This window comes from Ochlerotatus camptorhynchus, unplaced genomic scaffold (genome assembly GCF_037179485.1).
Source record: "Ochlerotatus camptorhynchus isolate MF236.1 unplaced genomic scaffold, CSIRO-AGI_Acam_v1.1 ptg000274l, whole genome shotgun sequence".
In the NCBI taxonomy this organism is placed as follows: domain Eukaryota; kingdom Metazoa; phylum Arthropoda; class Insecta; order Diptera; family Culicidae; genus Ochlerotatus; species Ochlerotatus camptorhynchus.
The window spans coordinates 1,074,731-1,100,975 of NW_027040763.1; the positions used below are offsets into that span (position 1 = coordinate 1,074,731).

At 37.5% G+C, this 26,245-nt stretch overlaps 1 protein-coding gene across 1 annotated transcript; it reads right to left on the reverse strand.

The window, feature by feature from the left end:
- Positions 1 to 9,729: 9,729 nt before the first annotated feature.
- erm (earmuff) lies at positions 9,730 to 25,479 on the reverse strand. The gene is made up of 2 exons (XM_065227682.1): positions 24,764 to 25,479; positions 9,730 to 11,990 (listed from the first exon to the last, which is right to left on the reverse strand). Exons 1-2 carry the CDS (start codon positions 24,773 to 24,775, stop codon positions 10,422 to 10,424), a joined length of 1,581 nt encoding a protein of 526 aa, XP_065083754.1. The 5' UTR covers positions 24,776 to 25,479; the 3' UTR covers positions 9,730 to 10,421.
- Positions 25,480 to 26,245: the final 766 nt, after the last annotated feature.

Genomic DNA, 26,245 nt, shown 5'->3' on the forward strand with positions numbered 1-26,245 from the left:
TTCGTGTCAGAAAAACAAAATTTGCAAGTCCAACAAAATTCCAATGAAAATTACTACAACAGCTACAGAGCCGTTTGAAAAATTATTTATGGATATCGTTGTTTTACCCGAATCGGAATGGGGTAATAAATACGGATTAGTCGTTCAGGATGATCTAACCAGATATTTAATTGTCGCATGTATGGAAAACCAGGAAGCACAAACAGTAGCAAGAACTTTTGTCGAAAATGTAATCTGTAAATTTTAAACCAATCTGTAAATTGGTGTCCAAAAGAAATAGTGACCGATCAAGGTGCGAACTTCATGAGTAACCTCATGAAAAACATATGTAAAATTTTGAAAATTAAAAAAATCAACACAAGTGCATACCATCCACAGGCGAATTTAGTGGAACGTTCAAACAGAGAGTTAAAAACCTATTTAAGACAATTTGTTGGAGGGAATCAAAGAACATGGGACCAATTGATACCATACTTCAACTTTGAATACAATACAACGATTAACTCTTCAACAAATTACACCCCATTTGAATTATTGTATGGACGAAAGGCGAAAATTCCTACATCCATATATAAAAAAGGTAATTCCACAATGGACTATCATGATTACATTGGTGAAATGAAGAGCATTTTGAGCAACATTCATTATAACGCAAGAGAAAACTTGAAAATATCAAAAGAAAAGCGGAAGGTTCAATATGACAAAAATTCAAATCAATGGCAACCAATGTGGGGAGATTTAGTTTTAGTGCAATCAAACCCTATGGGGGTAGGACAAAAATTGCAGAGTATGTGGCGTGGCCCATACACAGTAATGGAAATTCCTAGTGAACAAACCGTGGTAATACAGAATGGGAAGAAATTAGAAAAAATCCACGTCAATCGTATAAAGCGATACAATGATTAATCAATGAACAATGAAAAGTACGCGGAACAAATTCGTCAGTACCGATAAATAATTATTTATTTATCGCTTATTATGTACATAATATTTGTATTATAATTAAGAATAGAGAGACACACATATTAAAATAATAATTAAAATTTGGATGTTACTCCAGGAGATGGCTATGAAAATGGAAAGAATACTGCGAGCAAATAATAAAAATATTAGGGAAGTGAAAAAAAAAGTGATAAACTATAGCCTATGTATAAGAGGGATACATGGAATGTTTGTGAGAGAGTGCTTTAGACAAGGGAAGACGTTCCCGGAACGAATGATGTATATGGTGATGATTAAATTGAATAGTAATATAAATAAATAATAAGAATAAAAATCGAATGGATATTATTGACTAAATGATAATGACCCCGGGGTATGTAGATATAAAATTAAGTATTGTTATTTGAAAATGAATATATGGAATAAACAGAATGATAAGAGACAATTGAAAATTGTAAAGAAAAAATTATATATTAAATTTCAATTGGGATTAATAAGGATTGAACAAAATGTTCACAACATACATATATGGAGATGGAAACAGCGAAGCTTCAGATAAAGTTTCAAGAAAATGAAAACAAAGGTAAAAACATATAAAGTTAATAATAGTAAAAAGTATTTTCTAATATAATTAGTGATGAAAACATTTCAAAGAGATACAAAAAATTTCGACCTATATGTAATGCATGTAGTAATTGAATGATTCAGCTAATAAAACAAATGTATTCATCAAAAAAGAGCAAAATATTTTGCAGTACGATTTTGAATGGATCGAAGAGCTAAGGATTGACATTACAGCACACAATATGGGTTAAATTACTGAAAAACAGTTACAGATTTATACAATAATTTCATTAAAAAAAAAAATTAACACGTTGAAAAATAATACTTATGACAATGATGAAAAAAAAAACGATGACAAACAAGATCAAAGTGGACAAGAAGATTGTACCTACAAAGCGCTTTGGACTAACTGTGCACTAGAATCTCACAGCGAGATTGAATACAAAACAATTTTGAACGGAAAATACCGTCAAAACACAGAATTAATATACTGTAAATGATCCCAGAGTCGTGAATGATGTTATGGTTGACAAGTTATTAAAGGCCGTTTTATTTTTTACAGACCGTTACAGATGTGGAGATGAACAATTGGACAATGGCATTTGGAATCAAGAATGCCCGAGAATTTATGAATGAGTCTAACTGAAATTTGAGTTTACTTACAGATACCCACCGTTTTCACTCAATTAGCGAAGACGAGCACTTGCAGCAATTTGGCCACGTACAAGACATTAATTGAATTGACTAAATAAAAAGTTAAACGTATGGCCAGAGGAACCTGGAACCGAGCAAAGATGAATCGAATTACAGATACGTGCCGTTTTAAACCTCATTAGGAGAAAGAGAGTACTTGCTGCAATTTCATGACGTGGCCATCCAGATGCTTTGATTAATTGGTGAGTTACAACTACAGACAAAAAGAGTTAAACGAAGTAACAGAAAAAGTAGGGTAATAAAATAAAAATACTAGCAAAACATGATGAAAGATATCAGAATAAGAAGTATGACACAAAGGAACAAAGTTAAGAGTAAAACAAGAAGTGTAATATCGACAATCAGATAAAAATGTTCAGTTAAAGTAATTAATTCTGAATTTGTTTGCAGAAAATAGATAGCATACTGATTATTTATTGTGTGGATGAAAATATGAAATTGAAAAAAATAAGAGCAGCAAGCAACTAACGAAGAATATTATTAATCATATCATGTCAATGATATCAAAGTATGTAAACCAAGTTAAAAAAAAAATATTATAGTTGATTCAAAAGATGAGTAGAAAATAATTTGAATATACCAAAGTTATAGTTTAATGAATGTTTTAGAGTGAAATTGATAAAAAAAAATATCCAAAAGATAATTATTGGTGATACAGTGAGAAAGGGAAAATCGATTTTGGATATCCTTGGATGTACCAGGTGGCGAATCTAAGAGACCGTCAACAGCGAAGGAAGAGTCACATTCACAATGGCTAGATGACAATCGAAAGACAAATCATGCGGAAGATTGAAGATTGACGGTGTTGGGTAGGATGATCGGAAAAGTACAAGGAACAGGAAGATGGAATCGAGTGGTTTATCGAGGATAACAGAATTGATCAACACATTATACTGTATAGATGAGATCTTTGGCATAAGCTCATCACACAGCATCTAAAAAGAGAAACTACTTCAGCAACGGTTTCGCAAACATCATCATAAAACTACAGAACATACAACGTAACGTTTGATATGACATCATTAAACATCAAACTCAAAAATGGCAATGAAGCACAATCAAGTACACAACTAACGCATGGTATGGCACAAACAATAAATTGACTAGCTGCATATATAAACACAGATAGAAAACAGTCGTGGATAAAATCCAAAACAAGTTTACATCTTATAACGAAAATCATCGAAGATGTGGAATCATACTACACCATAGAGAAAGTTGAAGTTCTAATAAGACTAAAAAAGTTTCCAACAGAAACATACATAATGACGAGATGCGATCAGTACAAGACATAGATATGAAAGACGATGAAGAGTAACCTGAATGCGGCAAACAACGAATCATAGATGGCGGGGAATGGCAGATACACCCACACCTGATATTTGATATCAACCAAATGACGAGTCAGGAACAGTTTTCAATCGCATGGATGAACGAGCAGAAACGAAGGAGCTTTTACGAAAGGTACAATTAAGGATCACCCTAAGGTTAGGAGAAATATGGCATGAAGAAAGCACGAAATTTCCAAATGGAAGATATTTTTGAAAAATGATTCTCAAGCTCAGTAAGTAAGGGGGGATGAAACAACCCCAAATTCTAACATCAATCCTTATAGTGAATTATTCGTAATGGTTCTATACAATGTTAACATTAAATATCAATTGCAACAAGAATGGTATAACTCAACTAAACGCATAATTAACGTAAGTCAGTTAGGCAAATTAGGTTTTATTTTCCCGCGCAATATTTTGTGATCAATCTTTTCTAGATTAATCTCAAGCTCAATAAGTATAGGGGGATGCAACGCCCCATTTTCCGTGAACCCAAGATTCACTGACTCAGCGTAAACGTAAGCATAGAAAAGATTAGCAAATGAATAACCACCACACGCCAAACAGGTGGAAATGTTTTCATTCGGTTATGTAAACAAATAAACATTGAAGGGCAGCGTAACGTTCATAGTGGCGCTCCAAATGGGAACAAATAACAGGGCCATGCAGAGTAGCAAAATTAAATATCAATATAAACAAATGAAGACGCCAGAGTATGTCGCTACGTTCGCACAGGGTATACACTATGTACTAAGAATTAAGAGAGAGAAAATGTCAGCCATATGGAAAGTTCTATTAGCAGGCGGATTCAGGTGACTTAAGAAAGGCACAGTAGAAGTAAGAACCATAATAAGAAGATCCAGTAGAAAAAAAATTAGCAAATATAAAATAGTTACCAGCGCATATCCTTGAGAAGAATCTCTTCGATATTATTCTCAAGCTGGTTAAGTAAGAGGGGATGCAAAGGCCTCAAATTCCAATATCAATCTGAGTAAGAAATTAACCAGTAATAGACCCCCATACGGTAGTAGAAAATACACAACTTAACAGCAGCAGTGACAATGTTGCACATTTCCAGGGTCAGTTGTTTATAAACAGTTGCTACCGCGTCGTCAGCGATGCGCGCTGGCTTAACTAGGTGCTTCGAGAAAGGTCAAAGTAAACATTGGTGAGTAAGCACCCTACATAGCCGTTCCTACCGCGAGGAGCATTAATTCTTGTTAAAAAAACAGACACCGACTTTCCAAGAGAAAAACTATCTGTCTCGCTTTATATGTACATACTGGAGAAAAACTATTGTGTAGAGTTTAAGTAACAAATTCATGTATAAAAGGTTTCGAATAATAAAGAATCGGAGCAGTTGTTCTGATGAGTTATTATCCGAGGTTTGCTAGGTGCGGACGAGCACAGTCTCAACCTCAGGATAACTGATTCATCAAAGAGCTTTTTCCATACAGTAGAAATGGAATTGCACTGTCTTTCATTTTACAGAGGAAGAAAAACCACGCGAGTTGTTGCTCTACGTTGGGCACTTCACCACGGGAGTGAAATATGGATGCGCAACGGAGTATGGGCGCTTCACATTCTATGTGATGATTGATAGATTTCATTGGATTATCAGTTAAAAACTATGACTGCGATATGGAATGATTTCTATCGTAATTTCACATATGAATATTGTCTGATATATTTTATATTGAAAAACTGTTTATATGTCATGGGTGGGAACAGACATCTAGAGACTAATGGAAATTCATATAAGTTTGAACTTTAATAAAATCCAGTACAATATGTAGTGACCAAGTCCTGTGTACGTGCTAACTTCGTAACAATCGTCAACAGAATGATTTTCGTTTGTTCTCATGACGGACGCGAAACCCTAATCGGCGATTGATCCTGATTGTTATCTCTGTCTAGCCTCTATATAACATTCCCTCTAATGTAAACCGGGCTGAACACATCATATGCATATTTCGCTCCAAAAGTAGACGCACTCGCAAAACGCGAGACTGTCTGCCCGAATCAGATACTAAACTATCCGATTTTCGTTCAATTGTCATTCTCGTTGCTTTCGATGTTTAGTACAAATAAGTCGGTGTTATCATTTACTTGGCCATTTATTCATTATTATCAACACATTTAAGCATATCTAGTGAATTTATTTACAACATCTACCATATCCACTACACAATACACCTGTTTTCGTGAACATTGCTCACTAAAAGATGTATATCTTTTATGATAATCATGTATATTTCATTGAGGTCGCTTTTAACGATTTTTGACGTTTGTTGATATGTCGCGTGTAATAAGACATGTAGAAACTATTTGACAGGCATTTAAGTTTGCACTTTAGGAAATATATGAAATAGTCCCTTAGATTTTTGGCGTTTGCAGATCGTAAACAGATCTATCCCTATGATTAGATAGTCAAATAGATTTGAATTTTAAATATTAAAGGCTAATTGCTAACAAATTAGTGTATTGAATAATCTTTATTTTTATTATCCCACTCGTAAGATACGGGGTTCCAGAAAACAATGTCTTAAAATTTAAAAATCAAAGTTACACTCATAAAATAAATCACGTAGCCAGTGGAAAATATCCATGTGAATTTAACATAACTTTCATGTGATCCCATAATTGGAAATTGCAACACTAAATCACATGAACTTTATGTGTCCAATGAAGTCTATATGATTATTCACATACAATTTATTATGTTACATCATATTCTTTATTTTTTTTTCCTTTGATTTGTTTTCCGTCGATCTTGTTTTCCGTGCTGAGCACCAATGCTACCGACGCCAGGGAGGCAGCTCCCACACCTGGACCCTACACGAAACGAAAATCAATTATTTTATTCATGTGTTTTACTTATACATTTTTGCCAAAACATCAGCCTTATACATTCCATAAGACAAACCACATAGGTCCTATAAGAATGCATAAAAGGTATGTGTGACCGCTTATACATTTCATTTGACACATGATTTTCATTAACATTTTGCAAGGCGTTGACTTATACATTTTATGAAGAATCAGCAATAGAAATTTGCCAAAAGGTATAAGGAGATTTCTATCCGTGTACCTATCGACCCATCAACTTCATGAACCGGGGACCAACGGCTTTACTTCCCTTCCCAAGGAAGGCGTGATCAGAGATGTTATGCCTCAGAACATCCCGGTGGCGCCAACTGGGATTGAACCCAGGCCTGCTGGGGTGAGAGGTAATCACGCTTACCACTACACCACCGGCGCCGCTGTTACATCATATTCAGATACACATCATTAATTTCGATATTGGAAAAAAAAAAATTATATGCGTTCCTAATAGAAGCTATGTGAACACTTTTTTCAGTGTACTGCAACATTTACTTTGCTAAGATTCTATAGATGCACCCCTCGAAACATGGGAAAATCCGAGGGGGACGACTCTATCTACGATGCAGGAAATATTGTGTTTTGCTGTGGCTAGCTGGTACGCTGGTACGCTAGCTGGTACGCTGAGTAGATAGAAAGAAGATTTATCACGATTTTGAAGATTTCCTGCAAAAAGATGATGCGCGATGCAAGTAGATGCGAGAAATGAAAGAAGATTTTTCGAAGATTTTTTCGCTAGTGTGAGATTTATTGAGCATCTAAATTTGAGATTTAGATGTGTCGCCCCCCTCGGGAAAATCTACGAACCCTTCATTTTATCTGTCAAACGTTAATAGAGAATCAAAACAAACATAGCGTAGTACTAGAATTCCGACTAGAATGGGATACGTTAATCGTTTGCTTGGGACCAATAGGCTAGTGAAGTAGTGAGCCAATTTCAAATCGATAGTTTCGTATTGATTGTTGGATTAACTTTTAATACCGCCCCTGTTTGGATAATCTGCAAAATGTTTACTTAGTGTCGTGTTGATCAACTCTGATGTCGACTTCAAGGCAGCTGGACATTCTTGATCGGGATTTAATCCAATTGGCTCACTACTTCACTAGCCTATTGGTCCCAAGCAAACGATTAACGTATCCCATTCTAGTCGGAATTCTAGTACTACGCTATGTTTGTTTTGATTCTCTATTAAAGTTTGACAGATAAAATGAGGGGTTCGTAGATTTTCCCATGTTTCGAGGGGTGCATCGATTAGCTTGTGACCGAAGATAGTACCAGAGCTGAGCCAAAAAGTTGAACACGTTTCTTCGGGACCTACTAGTCTTAGAGTTACCTCTATGGTTAATCCGAGTTGGAGCTTACCGTCATTAATGTAAGCCTTCTCACTAGTACTGGAACTGTTTTATTGCACACAGGAGAATGTTTCTTTCCTTTATTTAACGTCAGTCGCTTTTTCGCAATCTAGTCAAATCACCGACGGACATCGATTGGTCTATTTTGTGCCAAACGAACTGTCAAAGCCAGAGCCAATCGATCAGTGCCTATCGTGATTGCATTGGCAGTGTTGCTAGAATCGCCTAGGCATAGGTTGCAAAAGGTAGTTTGTTTTGAATCCGCTCCTTTCTTATACAGGGTGCGTGACGAATTTTTGCAGTAAATTTCAAATAGTAATTTCTCATGCTTGTGCATCATGATTAAGATATATTTGGCAGCACTGCATAGCTTATACTGTTAGGTGTAAGATTTAAACAAACAATGTTGAGTAAACGTAAAGATGTCGAAACAAGAGAGCAATCTGTGAGCCGTTGTCGCTTTGTTGCGCGCCGGAGTATGCATGAAAGAAATAATTCGGTCGGTAAATGTGTCTGAAAGAACAGTGTATAATATTAAAAAAGGCTTGGGAAAGTGATAAGACGGAGCACCTGCTCATACTGCTAATAAAGCACAGAAATGGCTTACGGAAAATATTTCGTAAATTTGGGAGGAAGAAATTTGGCCCCCAAGCAGTCCCGATATCAATCCGTTGGATTATTTTGTATAGGGCGTCGTCCAACGGGATACCAATAGAACCCCTCACATCACACTTAAGTCGCTAAAAGCTAAAATCAAGGCAGTGATGACATCTATGGATCGAAACATTTTAAAACGTGCATACTGCAGTTTCCGGAAGCGTCTAACTACAGTCGTCGAAAGGGAAGGCAATTTTTTTGAATAAATTTACTTACAACTTCCATATGTTGCGAAAGAAAATAAATCGCACAAAATTCATTGCTAGAATAACTAACTGGTGTATTTTTTCCTCAAATATGCCATTTACTGCAAAAATTCGTCACGCACCCTGTACTAGACCCTCTCTAGTCGAAACACAAACAATTATGCAACGTTTCATGCAAAAAGAAAAAAGGAAGGTCGCATCAGATCGATTCGTCATTTAGCGTGGAATTGCTCAATAAACAAATCAACAATACAATTTCTAGCTATTGAAAATTCAGAGACAAATTAGATTTTGGCGTCAGATTATTAGCTTTCATAGTATATTAGTGTTGATTTTTTTTTTCTGAAATGGCAACATGAAAAGCAGTAGCCTTGAAAATCTTGGTGTCGAAATGTCAAAAATATAAAGACAACTCTCACAAACTTGATATAGGGAGCTGCACCGTTGGGGTAACCTCACTTTTTTGACATCTGGCAGTGGTTTGTTTACATGGACTTAGAAAAAAAAAAGTTTAAAAAATCTATTAATTTTTTTAAAGATTTATTGGAGAGGAATATTTTTCAAACGAATATAGTCGGATATCATATCTTTTAATTCTTTTTATTTAAAACCTCAAATCCACTTGAATTGACTAACAAGCAAAGGTAAACAAACCACCACTGGATGTCAAACTGATGAATTCGGGTTCATCGCGTTCATTCGTGACGTCAGCGTGCAGCATCCTATTGAAAGAAACATCGAGTGAGGGAGGATATCGAGTTACGAAGTTGAATTTTAGTTAAAGTAGTCTCGATTTGCATCGAGTTGGAGATCGAGTAAGAAAGAGTTGACTGTAAGTTAAATGAATATTTGCATCCTAATATACTTCTTATTCCAGCTTGATTGTTAAATAGCTAACATTGTCGATGCATTATTTACATCTAGCGGTACCTTTTTAGAAATGTGAAACACGTTTCTGTGATCATCAGTTTTTGTAAGTGACATGCGCAGTAGTCTACACAGTACAACATTTCCCTATGAAATTGAGAATATAAGTTTTGTCATCAAGAGTGTCATCCGTAAAATTCAAAATTCCATCCTTTTAATTTTTCCATTGTGATTTATTTCATATAAGTTTGAAACATTCTATTACACATATGTCTAATATAGTGTTAAAATGTTTTTACAAATAAATTCGCTTTTCTCGATTTTCTCTATGCTTACACCTAGCAAATATTTCCACTTTGGGATGCAATTGATTTGTTTGCTGCATGTGCGTGCGTATGTGTGTGTGTTTCTACTACTACATACACATCCTCCGCAATTACCCTACTAAAATACACATCTAGAAGATGGAATAAGTTTAAAACAATCACTGTTCGCATGTTTGTTGTCTCTAATGACTTTTAAATACCTATTTACACCCTTAGCATTAGTCTACTTAAACGTTGATCACTCACTCAAATCACTGGCTCAACTTTCAAAGATTGGTTTTCCTGTCTATCCGTTCATCGATCTAACATCGTCCTAATTTCTAGCCTCTCCCGATAATAGCCTCTTGCATTCCTCCCTCCGCGACATATTGCACTGTTTTCTTATGAATCGATTTCTTCTCGAAACACTGGTGGTCCCATCATGATAATTAGTTGATCAAAATGCTCTTGGTCAAGCTGGTCAGCTGTGGTTGCTGCGATTGCTGCAGCGCCGACGGTTGTTGATGTGGTATCAGCCCAGCAGCATGCTGTGCTGATGGGTGGAGATGGGCGCCGAAATTATGCTGATAGTATTTCTGTCAGAAAACCTTCCCTATGAAGGGAGCATCCAGCCGAGCTCCACGGGAGTTGGGCATCAGGAAAGGACTGCTGTAGTCTCCGGAGCGCAGTGCAGCTGCCGCTACGGCCGAATGGTGGAGGTTTGATAGGGTGGAAAGTGGCGAGGCAGATAGGGCTGCCAGAGAGGTGGCAGACGAGGGCTGTGAGGGTCCTCCTGGCCAAGTTGCTGAATTGTGGGGAGTTTGGTCCGACGGTTGCTGTGATGATTGTTGCTGTTGTTGCTGCTGATGGTGCAGGTGGTGGTGATGCTGACGTTTGAGACTGGCGCTAACGCTGACGTCGTGCAACTTTCGCATGTGCTTCTTAAGGTCGAAGTTTCGGCAGAATCCTTTGGCGCAGATTTTACACGTGAAGGGCTTCTTGTCGTTGTGGGTATGCATGTGAAAGGTAAGATTGTAGACCTGGTGAAATGCCTTGTTACAAATGCTGCATTTGTATGCCTTATCGCCACTGTGAGTCAGTTTGTGGTTCTTGTAGTTTCCCTTCTGGTGGAAGCCTTTTCCGCAGAACTCGCAAATGTACGGCTTATAGCCGGCGTGTATTCGAGTGTGTGTGTTCAGAGTTGAAGACCGGTTAAAGGCTTTCCCACAGGTTTGGCATTTGTGTGGTTTTTCCGCCGTATGAATGATTTTGTGCCGGCATAGAGTCGAGGCCTGGCGAAATCCTTTACCGCAAATTTTACAGATAAACGGTCGAGCACCGGTGTGGACTGGCATATGTCGCGTGAGGTTATAGTGTGCGTTGAACACTTTACCACACTCAGGACAGGCAAATGTCTTTTGCTTTGCGATGGCAGCTGCCGAAGCGGGGTTGCTAGAGTTCGTCGAATTGGTAGAACTATTCAAATCGCTAGACGACGCTGATGAAGACGTCGAAGAATTAAGATTCGATTTCTTGTGATGGCCGATGGAATGCTGCGGTGGAGACATGGATGAAGCTTCCAAACTCCGCAATGCATTTGCCGTCGGAACGTAGGGATGTAAGGCCGATGCACTGTTTCCACTACCGGCCGTACCGACAGACGATAACGAAGAAGCATTTAGCAATGAAACCGGATGCTGAGCAAGAGCTGCATACTGAGCAGCGGCGGCGGCACACATTAATTGACCCGGATAGTAAAGCAACGGATATTGACTCAGTAGATCCTGATGGCGATTGACCACGAATTGATGCATGGAACTAGGTACGTATTTCTTGAACGCCGACTCATTCACCGTCATCCCCGACGGTTGTTCATAGCTGGGGCTGGAACTGGCCGACGGGGGACTAGCTGACGGAGCTGGATGCATAACCTCACGCTTCTCCTTCCTCCTAATTTCCTCTTCCTCATCGTCCCTATCATCTCTTCCCATAATGTTCGCTATGGAAAACTTCAACGTTCCGCCGCTGGTTCGCTGGATTTTGACTGGTTTCTGATCAACCGGTTCCGGCTCGATGCTGGTATTACTGTTCGCTGACTCCATCGTTGGGCTTTTGGATGTAATCGGCAATCCTGGTGGGCTACACGGCGGCTGCATACCACGTGGACTCTGGAAAACGAGAAATGAAAGAAAATATGAGAATTTTTCAATCACACACATGAATGGAGGGAAAAGGTGGGCAGGTCACTCGTGTGGGTTTGAATTGAAATAGGCGCCGCTGGATGCCACCTTAATGATTGGAGAGCTATTCAAATGCTGTGTGAGGGGAAAGAGTTATGCGACGCTTTGTTAGGAGTTCGATAGCGGGGTAAAACAATTGACTCGGTGCCGGGGAGAGAGGAGTGAGTGGGAATGAGGATATTAAATCAAATATAATCCATTTCTCAGAGCTATGCCACGAAGGGGTCATGTTTGCAGGAATGTCACGTAACACTGCCGACGGTGTCGGTTTTTCAATGGAGGTATATTTCTATGTGTATTGGATAAAATTAATTGTTGGCATAATACATTAAGCCGGAAGACAATTGACATTTGGCACACGCCTCTTTTTCTTACAACATATCACGGATGGCATTGTCCATTGTTCGACGATAATTTTATGGTCCAACAAAAATTTGTTAAATGTTTAAATAGAATTCAAAAAGGGTTTAATGGAAATAATGTCGGTAAAAAATCGTCGACAAAATTAGATTCATTATGTTGAGTATACATTCGATTGAAAAGTTTGTACGTACTTCTAATTTGGTTGATGTCATTACAAAAGTTTGGATGTATCAAAAGTTTAAACATTTCAAATAGAACTCATTTCATACACAGAGAACCTTGTAGAATTATTTTATATCAGTCGTAATACAACTCATGAGTACAACATTTTCAAAAACAGCAATGTTGCATGTCATTGTTAACTTTAATGTTTTTTTGATACGTTTCACGGAAATGGATTGTATTTGCAGCTCTACATATTGCGCAATTGCACCAGAATGCGCTGCTCTAAAAATAATCTGTTTAATTTTTTTTTTTGCTCAGGCCAGATATAAAAAAAAAAACATAATTTTCAAAGCTATATCGCCGTTAAAATGTCGACACTATATTCTTTTTTTTTAATGTAGCGCATTTCAAGGTGGGAAATTTTCATTTTACCTTGCCTGATTGAAAAAAAAACTGGGATCATTATTAGCGCAGTAGTCTACTATGGTGAAAACTATCATCACTGTGTTAACTATCATCATAGTAACCACACATTAAATGATAACACTCTTAACTCAGTCAGTGCAGGCGAAGCTACAAAGCAATACCATGCTGGAGGTGGCTGGGGTCGATTCCCGGTTCGGTTTAGAAATTTTTCGGGATGGAAAATTTCTCGACATCCCTGTGCGTAGAATTTGATTGTACTTGCCATACAATTATTCTAGTGCAAAAATTGTACAGGCATTGAAAGCTCTCAATTAGTAACTGTAGAAGAGCTTCTAGAAGACTAAGTTGGGAGCACACAATAAGCTTATATACGATAAGCAATATGATTGAAATACTAGAAGGAGAAAAAGAAGAAGAAGAACTTGGAAAAATGCGAATCAAATACAGATCGATCTTAATCAGTAGATCAATGGAATAACAATAAAATTAAAAAATCGGCATTCGAAAGAGGAACTTTTGAGTCTACTACTGAAATGTGTCATTGGAGGCACTTTTTCATGCAAAACATGGATTAATTTGAGCGATTATTTCTATGGGTCACTTTCTCTTACTCTTTTTGTAAGGAAAACATCTGGACACCCAATTTTATTCTAGACTTCACAATGAAAAACTTAATTAAAAGCGTCAAAATGACGGGAAAACTCCCCTCTTTCGAATGATGCATATATGAGGATCAAGCCGTTTTTTAGTTTTAGTGATATTCCGATAAAGGCACGATGCAATATTAATGAAAATTAAGAACATTATAAAAGGAAGCCCCTAATAGCAGCAGCCATGGCTGCCAGATATCACGGATTATCATGGATTATCTATGACATTAATGGCTGCCAGCTCTCCTTGCCTTCCTGCCCTTTTCGTCAAGCATACCACTATTACGGCAAGTGATGATTAAATATTGAAAATTCTTATGATTAAATTAAATTATGATTAAATATTGAGAACTACTTCGGCATAAGCGCGTATTTCCGTCATTTCTAGCAGAAACTTCAAAAAGGGGAAATGGCTCTAATGTCGGCCATCGTACCTGGGCGTCATATTGAACTGTGTAAACATTTTCCTTCTGTACGTCAATTGGATTTTGCATTTTAGCCTTTCTTCAGTCAAGTGCCATTTTTTTTTTGTAAATTAACACTTCATTAGCATATGGTTTTCTTTGCTATAATTTAATCATAGGTTATGATTTAACTGAAGTTAAAAAGGTTGCAATATAAGAAAGATCGGACCAATTTAAAAATTTAATTTTCTCGATTATCACACCTTTTCCTGCATCGTATCATTCTCTGACCATTTTTGCCTGATTTAAATATTATACAGTGCATGTCAGGACAATAGAGCTACCTTGTATATTATTGTCATTAAAACATTCAGAGTTGGTTGGAAATGCTAACATGAAGCTTTAATGTGATAATTTATTAGCTAGAGAATGATCTTTAGAAGAGAGTAGGTGGATAGTTCCGTTAGAGTATGGCAGTATGAAAATTGAATAGAAGTTGAAAATGAGCGAAGGGCCATTAATGCGACAGTTTTTAAAGTTAGACGCACATCTTTTGCCTAACCCGTACGATGTACGCGGAGACTTGAAGTAGGGTAGAGCGCTACTTCGTCGTAATCGCCCATTTCCGTTCTATCGATCAGAAAAGATCAATAATATCAATGATTTCACCGTGCACAAATCAATAATAGGTTTGTTCCGATGCGTTAGTCCATTAGCTACTACATAAATCTTGTTAGAGCGCATTGTATGAATATTTACGCTCAAAAGAAGCGTTCCTAGCGAATCCCCTTTTTCTACGTTTATCCGTAGGACGAAGAAAACCTAATGGCGTTTCAATGCGTTTGGACGGAATTGAAACTCGTAGGACGGGTTTAGAATCAAGAAGCAGTATTAGATTTTAAACAATATCTCAACAATTTGTGACTCTTTATCAAATCCAACGGTACGTATGGAAAGGTAAATAAATTTAGAAGTCATCTCTGAAAGAAATATTCCATTTTTTGTTCAAACCCGTTCAAAAACGATAGGTAAAACGCGGGTTGTGCTTAGTAGGACGGAAATAAGATCAAAAACCCTATGTCTCGAAGTCTACAGGCAAAAAATGTGCGTCCTTCTTTTGCTCATAAACTGACTGCGGCTGTGGAATAGTTCTAGCGACGTTTTCATCACACAACATTGTTGCTCTGCTGTTTGTTATCCAATCGTTATGAAATTTTTAGAACTTGATAAATAACCAATATTTTATCGTTCATCTTAATTACACGTTGTTTTAAAATAAAGCTTCTCACATATTGGCGAAAATGTAATATTGCCAGTAACACCGGCTAGGTGTATCCTATGGCTTGCCTTCCCTAATAATATGATTCCATAATTCCCGTGACATTTATAAAAGACAGCTGAATTCGTTCAGGCTGGATTTATTGATTTATTTGTTCAGCCCTTCGATGATGGAAAATCTTTGGATTTATATTATAATGAAAATTTGTTCAGCCTTTGTTCAGGCTAGATCTATTAAAATAAATGATTTAAGTTTATGTTCAGCTCTTCGAGGATGGAACATCTTTAGATTCACTTATTTTTCAGCCTTTGTTCAGGTTGAGTTTATTGTTTAAAATTTTATTATCAGCCCTTCGATGATGGAAAATCTTTAGATTTCTATTATAGTTCGAGCCGTGTTCTCCACACAAAAAAATAATTGAGTTTATTTCTTTCATTAAGGCCTAAATCACAATTTGAGGACGAAATCCTAGCTCAGTATTTTTATATATAGAAATAACGACGCGATAAAGTTAATTTTTTTTAAATATCTACATATATGTTTAAAGCGGTGAACATGGAAAAGCGATTGATTTTAAACGTATGAAACATTCGGAGGCTGGCTAATTACAGATCATTCTGATCAGATCCTTTCCAGTTAATTGTTTAAACTTAATTATTTTTTTACCTTATAAAGTCTTGAGCTCGGCTAGCTTATTGGCTATCACTTTTGCTTACTGAATATAAAATCGTCTGTTTAAAATGTGTTGATTGGAAATCCATATCAAATCCTTCTCAAGAGCAGTTGTTGTCGTCATCTGTGAGCTAGCCGCCGGGACCGAAATCTAGTAACAGCAAATTGAACGGGAACTTGATCGTAGTTTTTTTTTATGATATAACGAGCTCGGTGGTCTAGTGGCGACCGATTTTGCTTATTGAGCAGAATATTATGGGCTCAATCTCAAACTTCTTCACATTATACAGTAAACAAATACGTAAAAGAAGTAATATTTTAGTTTTATGGAAGACGTGTTGATCGGAAATCCATATCAAATCCTTCTCCTTCTCAAGAGCGGTTGTTGTCGCCGTCGTTGGTGAGGTCACCACCGGGATAACAACAAGTTGAACGGAAACTTGATCGTAATTGTTTTGTGATATAAGGAGCTCGGTGGCGTATTGGCGACCGATTTTTGAGCAGAATACCGTGGGTTCAATCCCATGCTCTTTCGCGCTATTGAATCGTTAGGCTATCAATTCAGCACATCGTTCACCAAAACGAATCCTGCTGCAATCCCAACACTTTTATCTAACATCCTAGTGATTTCTCGTGGAAGTGCAGAGGTGTTCTCGGCTTTCATTAAAGTGACAACATATTCCTACCCATGGACCAGTAATCGGACGTGGCCAGCGCTGGTTTTGCCTAGTTTTAGATCACCAGTATTTACACATTGAGGATGATTGCTAATCCCAAGTAACGTCTATTGGTTCTTTTTGTAATTACAGCTGATATGGCAATAACGGAGTTGCATCCACGGGCGTTCATGCTCATGCTCATGGTCATAATGTTGCCTATAAATGATCAAAACACTTATGAATATAACCACAAAAATTTCACAAGGATTGGTTCAACAAATTGTTGTAGCTCATAGAATGTTTATAAAAAATTTAGTATAAGCTTTTTCGAATTTGTGTTCGGAAGATCGAAAAAAAATATAAGTCCGCCTTCGTTGATTTTACCTCTAATTTTACAAATAATTTAAGAAAAATTTTTTGTTAAATTAATCACTGTGTCCAGCCGAGATAACTTGGTGATTTTAGTAATCTGTTTTACTGCTCATTGATGAATTCATGAGAATATTTTAGGTATTTTAAAAACAAACATACTTTGTTGATACTTTTGAAACGTGCATACTAGACTGATGCAAAATTTGAAATTTTCACTCCACAGTGCTTAAACGGTTCCAAATTGGGTCCTGCTTAGCCTCCCAAAATTTGAACTACTTTAGTAAGAAACTGACTTGGCACAAACCATTTCAAGTTTATATGGGAATTACTATGGGAAAACTTATGTTATGTTTATATCTATCTAACAATTCACCGCATCACTATGCTTTTAAAAATGAAAGCAGTAATTATAGCAAATTTTCTCAGCTACAACTTTGTTCAAAACCACTTTTCAATCAAATGTAAGGAACAAAAATTTTAATGATTCAAGTCACTGATGTCTTATAATTATGCTCATTCATCTGTTCAGCAGGCAACATTCGTGTTTCTGGTGCGAAGAATAGAGCACAAATATCATGGCAGCTATGTCACACTGGAGAATACAGTGTTGCCCACAGAACAGCTGCTTGATCATGCCATAAGATTATCAATCTCTTAATCAATTAATAACAATTTAATTTGACATTTAGCTGAAAAACGATGTTCCGCAAAGTTGTAGCTTAGAAAATTTCCCGTAAGAATAGTTATAGAAATTTTCAAAAAAGCAATATGGAAAATGGGTAGAAGACAATGAACAAAAAGTTTGGTTTTCCCATAGTAATTTCCAAATAAACTTCGAACAGTTTGTGCCAAGTCAGTTTCTTACCAAATGAGTTTAAATTTTGGGAGGCTAATCAGGACCCAATTTGGAACCGTTTAAGCACTGTGGAGCGAAAATTTCAAATTTTGCATCAGTCTAGTGCATACCCATAGACATACATCAAATTAAATAAAGGATTGATTAAGAAAACAGATGATTTCTACTGTGACTAAATTCAGTATTCCTTCAATTATTATTAGTTCAGGACAAAAAATAATGCACGGTTAATCTGTTAATATGCTTATACAAGCGAGTTTAAATGCACTTTTGGTATGGTTACACTGATCTGGTAACATTAGTGTGCATCTTTCCAATGTGGTAAAGATCCAAATCAGCCCTGGGACCTAGCAGCCTAATTAAACTACCTCAAGGTTTTGCCAAAACCGAGGGAAATTCTCAAGTTATTGTTATTGACGATGTTACTATTGCTCTTTACTCCTATGGAAAATCCCATAAGCAATTGTCATTCTGTGCCTGAAAAATTGCAGACTGTATCTTACTCTTTCGCTCCAACACGAATTGTGAGCCATCATATTGTCAAGTCAAGCTGTCAGAGCAGATTAATTGTTATGTGCATATGCAGCGATGCCAAATTTTTGGGAAAAAAATCATTAGAATATTTGCAATAAAAGAACATAAAGGGTTTCACCAACAATCAATACGAAAGTAACGATTTTAAATTGGCTCACTACTTGACTAGCCTATTGGTCCCAAGCAAACGATTAACGTACCCCAATCTAGCCAGAGTACCAGAGCTGAGCTTAAAAGTTGAGCACGTTATTTCGGGACCTTCTAGTCTTAGAATTACCTCTATGGTTTCACCATCATATTGAGCTTGTCTGTGTGTCTAAAAACTCTTTTTTTGTGTAATACTTGAAAAATGGAGATTTTTAGCGGTTGTCTCATTAAATTGATAAAATTTGCGAATAGTTCTGGTGTCGTGTTTTCCCTCCGGTGTTTTAGACAACATCGATCACTGGTAGAAGTTCGAGAGAATCTGGCAGACCAGAAATGTGGAGGATCTGAATCTGATTATTGTCGTTTTAACAGCGTGAAAACGGGCAAAAAGTGTTATAAGCAGGACATACTAAAGAAAAGTTCAAAACCGACCAAGGACGATCTACGGAAGGAAATTGCCGCGTGAAGCACGGATTCACAGAACAGAAGGGAAAGTGTAAACAAATCAGTGAATCAAAAAGTGGTTCGTTTTTCCAAGCAATGTGTTGTGGTACATAGGGAAAATTCGGTAAGATCCTTCCATTGCATTATTTTATGATTCAATATTGTACAAATATTTACACATTACACACAACTACACATAGTAACTCGGAGCGTTTGGTACGGTATTTCCACGCATCCTTCCACCCCTGTAAATTCAAGAAATGTTCGTATTCATTTCCAAGAATCATCTTTGCGGCAAATACAACGCAGTAGGCCTGGCCGTATTGATGTTTATAAAGGGTGATACGGTCAAAATTTGGTCAAGGGAAAACGCGTGTAAATCGGTGAAATCGTTTATTTAAAAAATCAAATTAAATTTCTTTTTCAAGTTCAATTAGTATAAAATTCAGGAAAAATATTCAGTTAGGCTTCCGCTTTTCCAAATCCGAATTGCCGGGCCTTACGCTTGACCCCTGCCATCAGATTTTGTACAGCCACCTTGTCCACCTTCTTCGCCGCAGAAAGCCAGTTTGCCTTGAACTGCTGCTCGCCCTTAGCAGTTTTTTTGGTCTTCTTTAGGTTCCGCTTGACAATAGCCCAGTATTTCTCAATTGGGCGGAGCTCTGGCGTGTTGGGAGGGTTCTTGTCCTTGGGAACCACCTGCACGTTGTTGGCGGCGTACCACTCCATGGCCTTTTTACCGTAATGGCAAGATGCCAAATCCGGCCAAAACAGTACGGAACAAACGTGTTTCTTCAGGAAAGGCAGCAGACGTTTATTCAAACACTCTTTCACGTAAATTTCTTGGTTGACAGTCCCGGAAGCTATGAAAATGCTGCTTTTCAAGCCACAGGTACAGATGGCTTGCCAAACCAGATATTTCTTTGCGAACTTTGACAGTTTCATGTGCTTGAAAACATCTGCTACCTTTCCCCTTCCTTTTGCCGTATAAAACTCCTGTCCCGGAAGCTGCTTGTAGTCGGCTTTGACGTAGGTTTCGTCGTCCATTACCACGCAGTCAAACTTCGTCAGCATCGTCGTGTACAGCCTCCGGGATCGCGCTTTGGCCGTCGTATTTTGTTTATCATCGCGATTTGGAGTCACTACCTTCTTGTAAGTCGATAGTCCGGCTCGTTTTTTGGCTCGATGCACGGTTGTAGACGATACACCCAGCTTATTTGCGGCATCTCGGAGAGAGAGGTTAGGGTTTCGCTTGAAACTACCGGCAACTCTCTTTGTCGTCTCGACAAACGTTCCCCAAACACTTTAATTACATTTGTAACGGTTGATTTGGCAACTTTTAGCGATTTTGCCAACTTTGCGTGCGAGTAGCTCGGATTTTCGCGATGCGCGAGCAAAATTTTGATACGCTGCTCTTCTTGCTTGGACGGCATTTTGACAACTGAAGAGTGAATTCCAAAATCAAAATAGGAGCAACATTCTACACACACACACCTTCAAAATGAGGGGTGTTCAGGTTTTTTAAATGCAAAATTGAAAGAAATACGTCAAGTTGATATTGACCAAATTTTGACCGTATAACCCTTTATCATGTCTCATATATGCTGTAAACATAAATTAGACAAGAAAAATGATTAAACCTCATTTAACTTAATAATTTTCCAGGATGCTTTCTCGTACTGGCTACGTTTGTATTAGATTAGATTAGATTAGATTAGATTAGATTAGATAAAGGGTTTCACCATGATATTCCACTAGTTGTTTCGAATTTATTGTTAGTTGACTGAATCACATGCTGTTAAAATTTTTGAACTACACAAACATTTCTTATTAAAAATATTCCAAAATTTCGCGATCACTGCAGATCGCAACACTAATTGCAAGATCTTTAGGCTGTCTTTAACAATTGATTTCTCAGTTCATGCATTTTGACGTTCCACTGCAATCGATAGGGACTGATCGAGTAAGACAAAGTTGACCTAGGGGCATCCCACTCTAAACTATAGCTCTAGTATCAATTAAGTATGTCCAAATATCTGATAAGTATTCTTAAGTATTTGTTAGTATTTTAAGTTTTGAATTTTTTAATCGTGACCGTTTACTAATGTAGATTGTTGTTGTATATTCCGTTACGTTTAATCACGTACTAAAGCATATTAATACTAGTTTCAATCTATTTTAAAATAAAGGAAAGGAAACAGCAAAAAAGGGATGAATTGAAAAATAAAAGAGTTGGTTGGAAATGCTAACATGAAGCTTTAGGGTGATAATTTATTAGCTAGAGAATGATCTTTAGAAGAGGGTAGCTGGATAGTTCCGTTAGAGTACGGTAGTATGAAAATTGACTAGAAATTGAAAATGAGCGAAGGGCCATTAACGCGACAGCTTTTTTTTAAGTCAAACGCACATCTTTTGCCATACGGTGTACGCGGTTGGGCAAAAGATGTGCGTTTGGGTTAGGCAAAAGATGTGCGTTTGACTTTAAAAAAAACTGTCGCATTAATGGCCCTTCGCTCATTTTCAGTTTCTAGTCAATTTTCATACTGCCGTACTCTAACGGAACTATCCACCTACCCTCTTCTAAAGATCATTCTCTAGCTAATAAATCATCACACTAAAGCTTCATTTTAGATAGCATTTCCAACCAACTCTGAAAATCGCTAACTTCGCGTATGAAGTAACATAAAAACACTTTGAATGAAAAATAATAGTTGATTTTTCTAAATACGCACACACAAAATCCCAGATGACACCGGATAAATAATCGAATGAAAACTGTCTAGCAACGGTGGTAACAAACTAGCGCTTAATAAAATGCGAGAAATACAAAGTTTAGAGTGGGATGCCCCTAGGAGTTGACTGTATGGTAAAGTGCAAAAGTTGACTAACATTTAGCATAATAGACAGGTTTATATGTGCCCCAAGCAGAGCGCCAACTTCATGAAAGTACTGGGATTCAAGATGTATTGGAAAATAGTTCATATTACAAAATGGTTGGAATACTACCTTTTGTCATTCTTGAACCGTCTTGTAAAAAGGTAGATTAGCGTGAATTACTGTAATACTAAAGTGAAGATATCTATTTTTTTTTAATTTGCATGTGATATATCTAGCACAGTGATATTCTTATGATGTGTTTTGAGAGGTATATCGATAGTCAAAGTTGGTTGTAAAATATAGTAAACGGGCTGCTTTGGAATAAACTGAAACTTAGACTATGGAGAGATTCAATGTTGGTAATTAAATTGATGATAAAGCTATTTAGATTGTGATAACGCGGTAATTGAGATATGACGTCGATCAATTTGATGAGCGTTTATCATAAATACCATAAATGGTATGTAAATACAATGCTCAAATCAGGCCACTAGATTTAAGAATTTAAAATCCAGGTTTTTCTCCATGATAGTTTTACAAGATTGATGAAAACAGCTAGATTTGACAACAAAAAATTAATACTAAACAAAATTGAATTTCCACAATCCTACTCCTAATTTTTAATGATTTTGAGATTGAGCGATTTAAAAAAAACTATATCACGAGCTATTTTATTAAATAACACTGGATATCGAGACAGAAATCAGGAAATTGTCGAGATCTCGAGAAAATTCTTCTAGACTCTGGACTTCGAAACATTTTCAAGATTTTTTACCATTCTTTGAACCATTTTCAAAATTATAAGACTAAGGATTTCTTTTTTTTTGATAACATAGATTAAATTAAATAGTTTAAGCCCCAATTTCAGACTTCAATCGCAGATCCTGGATTTAGAAGTAATTGCAAGATCCCAGATGAAAAAAAGTGAAGATTTTTAACTTGACCACATTTATAGGTCTCTGAGGCTTTGTTAAATATTGAAAACCCCAGAATATTAAAAAAAAAAACTGATAGAAAAGTTTGAAAAATCCAAATCTTCAATAAACTTTTAGATCTTGGACTTCAGACCATCGTTTGAGAGTATTGCTACTACCGTCCTTTAGGCCGATTCCTTAGTGAGAGCGGAGCGAAGAAGCGAGTGAAGCGTTGTAAAGAGTGTAAGGAATAATATCAATAATGGAAATTCCCATTATTTATATTATTCCTTACATTCGATTCAACACTTTGCTCGCCTCTTCGCTTCTCTTTGCTCGGCCTTACCCGTATTGACCGAGATTTAGGATTGATGTGGGCCTCTTAGTTGGAAGTAGCACTATCTCCAACAATCGAGAACTGTCCTGGTCACGTTCATGCAACTGATGGGGATGGGAAGGATTTTTAGTTGCACACTTACTTAAGAGAGATGTAGATAACTCTACGACCTCTCATAAGTGTCGCAGGAGTTTGGTGGTTTGTTAGTGGGGATGATTAAGCCATAGGATACATTTGGTAAACGTTACTGGCAGATTTTTATAGCAATGGAGATAGAATAAGGCGTGGTGAAAACTTGCAAATAAGGGGACGGGCCTGGAATTGAACTCCCGACCCTCTGCTATGTAAGCAGAAAGGGTAACCACCGTTTGTTCGTGATCTCAGACTTGGACAAATTCTAAAGATCATGATCCAAAGATCTAGATCAAAACATTTCGGAAACCTGTCACTTCATGGAATCATCTAGATGTTAAAACAATGAAAAAAATTTCTAAAATACTAGACCTGGATAAATTTTCAAAATAAATTAGAACTTAAATAAAATTCCCGTTTATTTCCCGGTTTTTCCCGATGCTAAACAAAACGTTCAAAATTAAATTTGAATTGACGGTTAGATTGAAATTTTACGTTGGAAATAGCAGCTTCCACAGCCAGAAAATGCAGTTTTTATTTTGTGAATTACGTCTTTTATACTTCAAAGCTAAAATTTAAAAAATAAATGACTATTATTCAAACGGAGCATAGTAAATAAACGAACTAGCTAAAAAAAGACTATTATTCGAAGAGAGGGGGCTGAAATGATACTTTGCTCCTATTGTAAATTATAGGGGAGGGGTGAAATTTCCATGAAATCCCCTTGTTTGCATCACTTAACTGACCTTTACCCTAATTTGTCATTTTTCAGCTAGTTTATCTCTCTTTAATTGCTGCAAAAATAATCGTAATAAAAACAGATTTGTTTGTTATTCTCATAGCAACAACACATTCAGTAGTTGTAGTGTAGGGAACATAATTTTAATTAAGATGACTTAATTGGAATCTTTAGAACTCGACAGAGAAATGGATGCTAACCATTAATACCAGGATCATCCTCAATAATAAACAATTGATGACAACTGTTCTGTGTTATCGGGAACAGTTATTTAAAATCAAACTTTTTGTTTCTTTGCTATGCTTGAATCAATATAAGCTGAGGTAACGAATTCAGAATTCAAATTTATACGATTAGGGTCCATGCATTAATTATGTCATGCTAAATCGAGCAAAAATTACCCCCTCCCCTCCCCCCTATCGTGACGTTTTTCCTATACCTAATGCACTGCTTGTCACAAAATCATAGACCTCCCCTCCCCCCTTAGAGCGTGACATAATGTATGCATCAACCCTTACTTCAATTTTGTAGTGGTATGGTCCTTGAAATTTATAATTGTAATAACTACATAAAAAACAACGATTACAAAATTGTGTACCCAACGTATGAGCGAGTAAGTACGAGGAACATTTTTCTCCTTTATCTCTTAGAAGGTTCATTATTCTTAAAAATTGTCGCCTGCAACTCTATCTAGTCGATTCCCAGCATGAACATGTAAACAAAGTACTTACGAAATAAACCATGTTGCACTACCGGGACCCGTTTGTGGCGTTGATCAAGTGCCCCTCGAGCAACGTTGGAAGCAATCCTTGTTCGCCAGCAGAACCGCCTCCAGCTTTCCGTCACCACAGATTAAAACTCAAAATCACTTAAATTAAAAGTTTCCTTCTTCTGCCGGAGTCATCCGTTTTACGTTCACTTTGTTCATACGCCCTACATACGTAGCAGCAACATACAACAACACTTCACTCAACTCGTCTTTAAGATGTTCTTCGGCCGGGAAGGTGCCAAATGCGGGTGGCAAAACTGAATTAGGGAAATTAATTCAATTGATTACAAGACAAGAGGCTGCCGGGGTTTCACACAAAACTGCTCTCATCCACTTCAATCGTGTTGTTATCCAGTGCGTATGTTGTGAGCTTCCTACATGCACAGCACAACGTGTTTGTTTGTCAGAGCACTTGAGCAATCTTTTACTCATTCCACACACCGATTCACTCAACTATAACGCGCTACGCTTCTATCCATATCCTTACACATAAACAGTAGTTCACTTTTCCGTTTCCGTGCGGACAAATGGCTACCGGGAATGCAACCGGTTCGACAGCTGAAACTGGTCTGAGCAAACAACAATCCCACTGATAGTACTCGAGCAAATCTCGGTCAGTCCTCTCTACGATCCACACAATACGAGTCGAGGGAAAATTGCAAATCTCCACCTGAATCGAACACAGACCACGGATGAGAGCGAGAGCGCACGATGTTCACCGTTCGATGTTTTTTGAGCTTTTGAACGGTGACTGGCAGAGTCCTTAGATCGTAACCTTCCAGTTTGCTGCCCTCGTGGTGTGCTCTTCTTTTCCTACCACTACATACACAAAGCATCCCAGTGCACACCGAATTTGCGCATAATCGTAGCACATAGACCCATACTGACAGAAAGGTAGCAGCAGTAAAAAAGGCACCGAGCATAAAAAGGTAAAAACATCCCTCTGCCTGCTCACCACCCTGCGCTCTGAGGATTTCCCTTTGGATTGCTTCGCTTCGAGCACGCAATCCTCCGAGCCATTCATCCTGCCAACCGACAATGAGCAACGAGCCGGAAAAAGGACACAGCCATACATAGCGTTAATGCTATGTACAAACATCTTCTCGGCACCCGGCACAGCACCCCTAGTCATGGCAAGCAGATTGTGAAAGCATATACCTAAATAGAGAGCTAAGAAGGATGCCTCGCATCGTCGCATGGTGGCATATTATGGCGCTCTACAGCACGGCTCTGTCGGTGTATTGGTGTCTGGCCTTTTTACGCTGAACAGAGAGCGAGAGCAATCACAGATTTCCCGTCCTAGCATAGTAGGCCGGGTGGTGACGCCCCCTTGCAGCTGCTGTAGCACCTTTATAGACCACCCTCTCTCGCTCTGTCTGCCTTGAGCTGCTTCTGCTCAACTCGTGGACCACTCTGCCACTTTTTTCATAATTCGTCTTCTTTT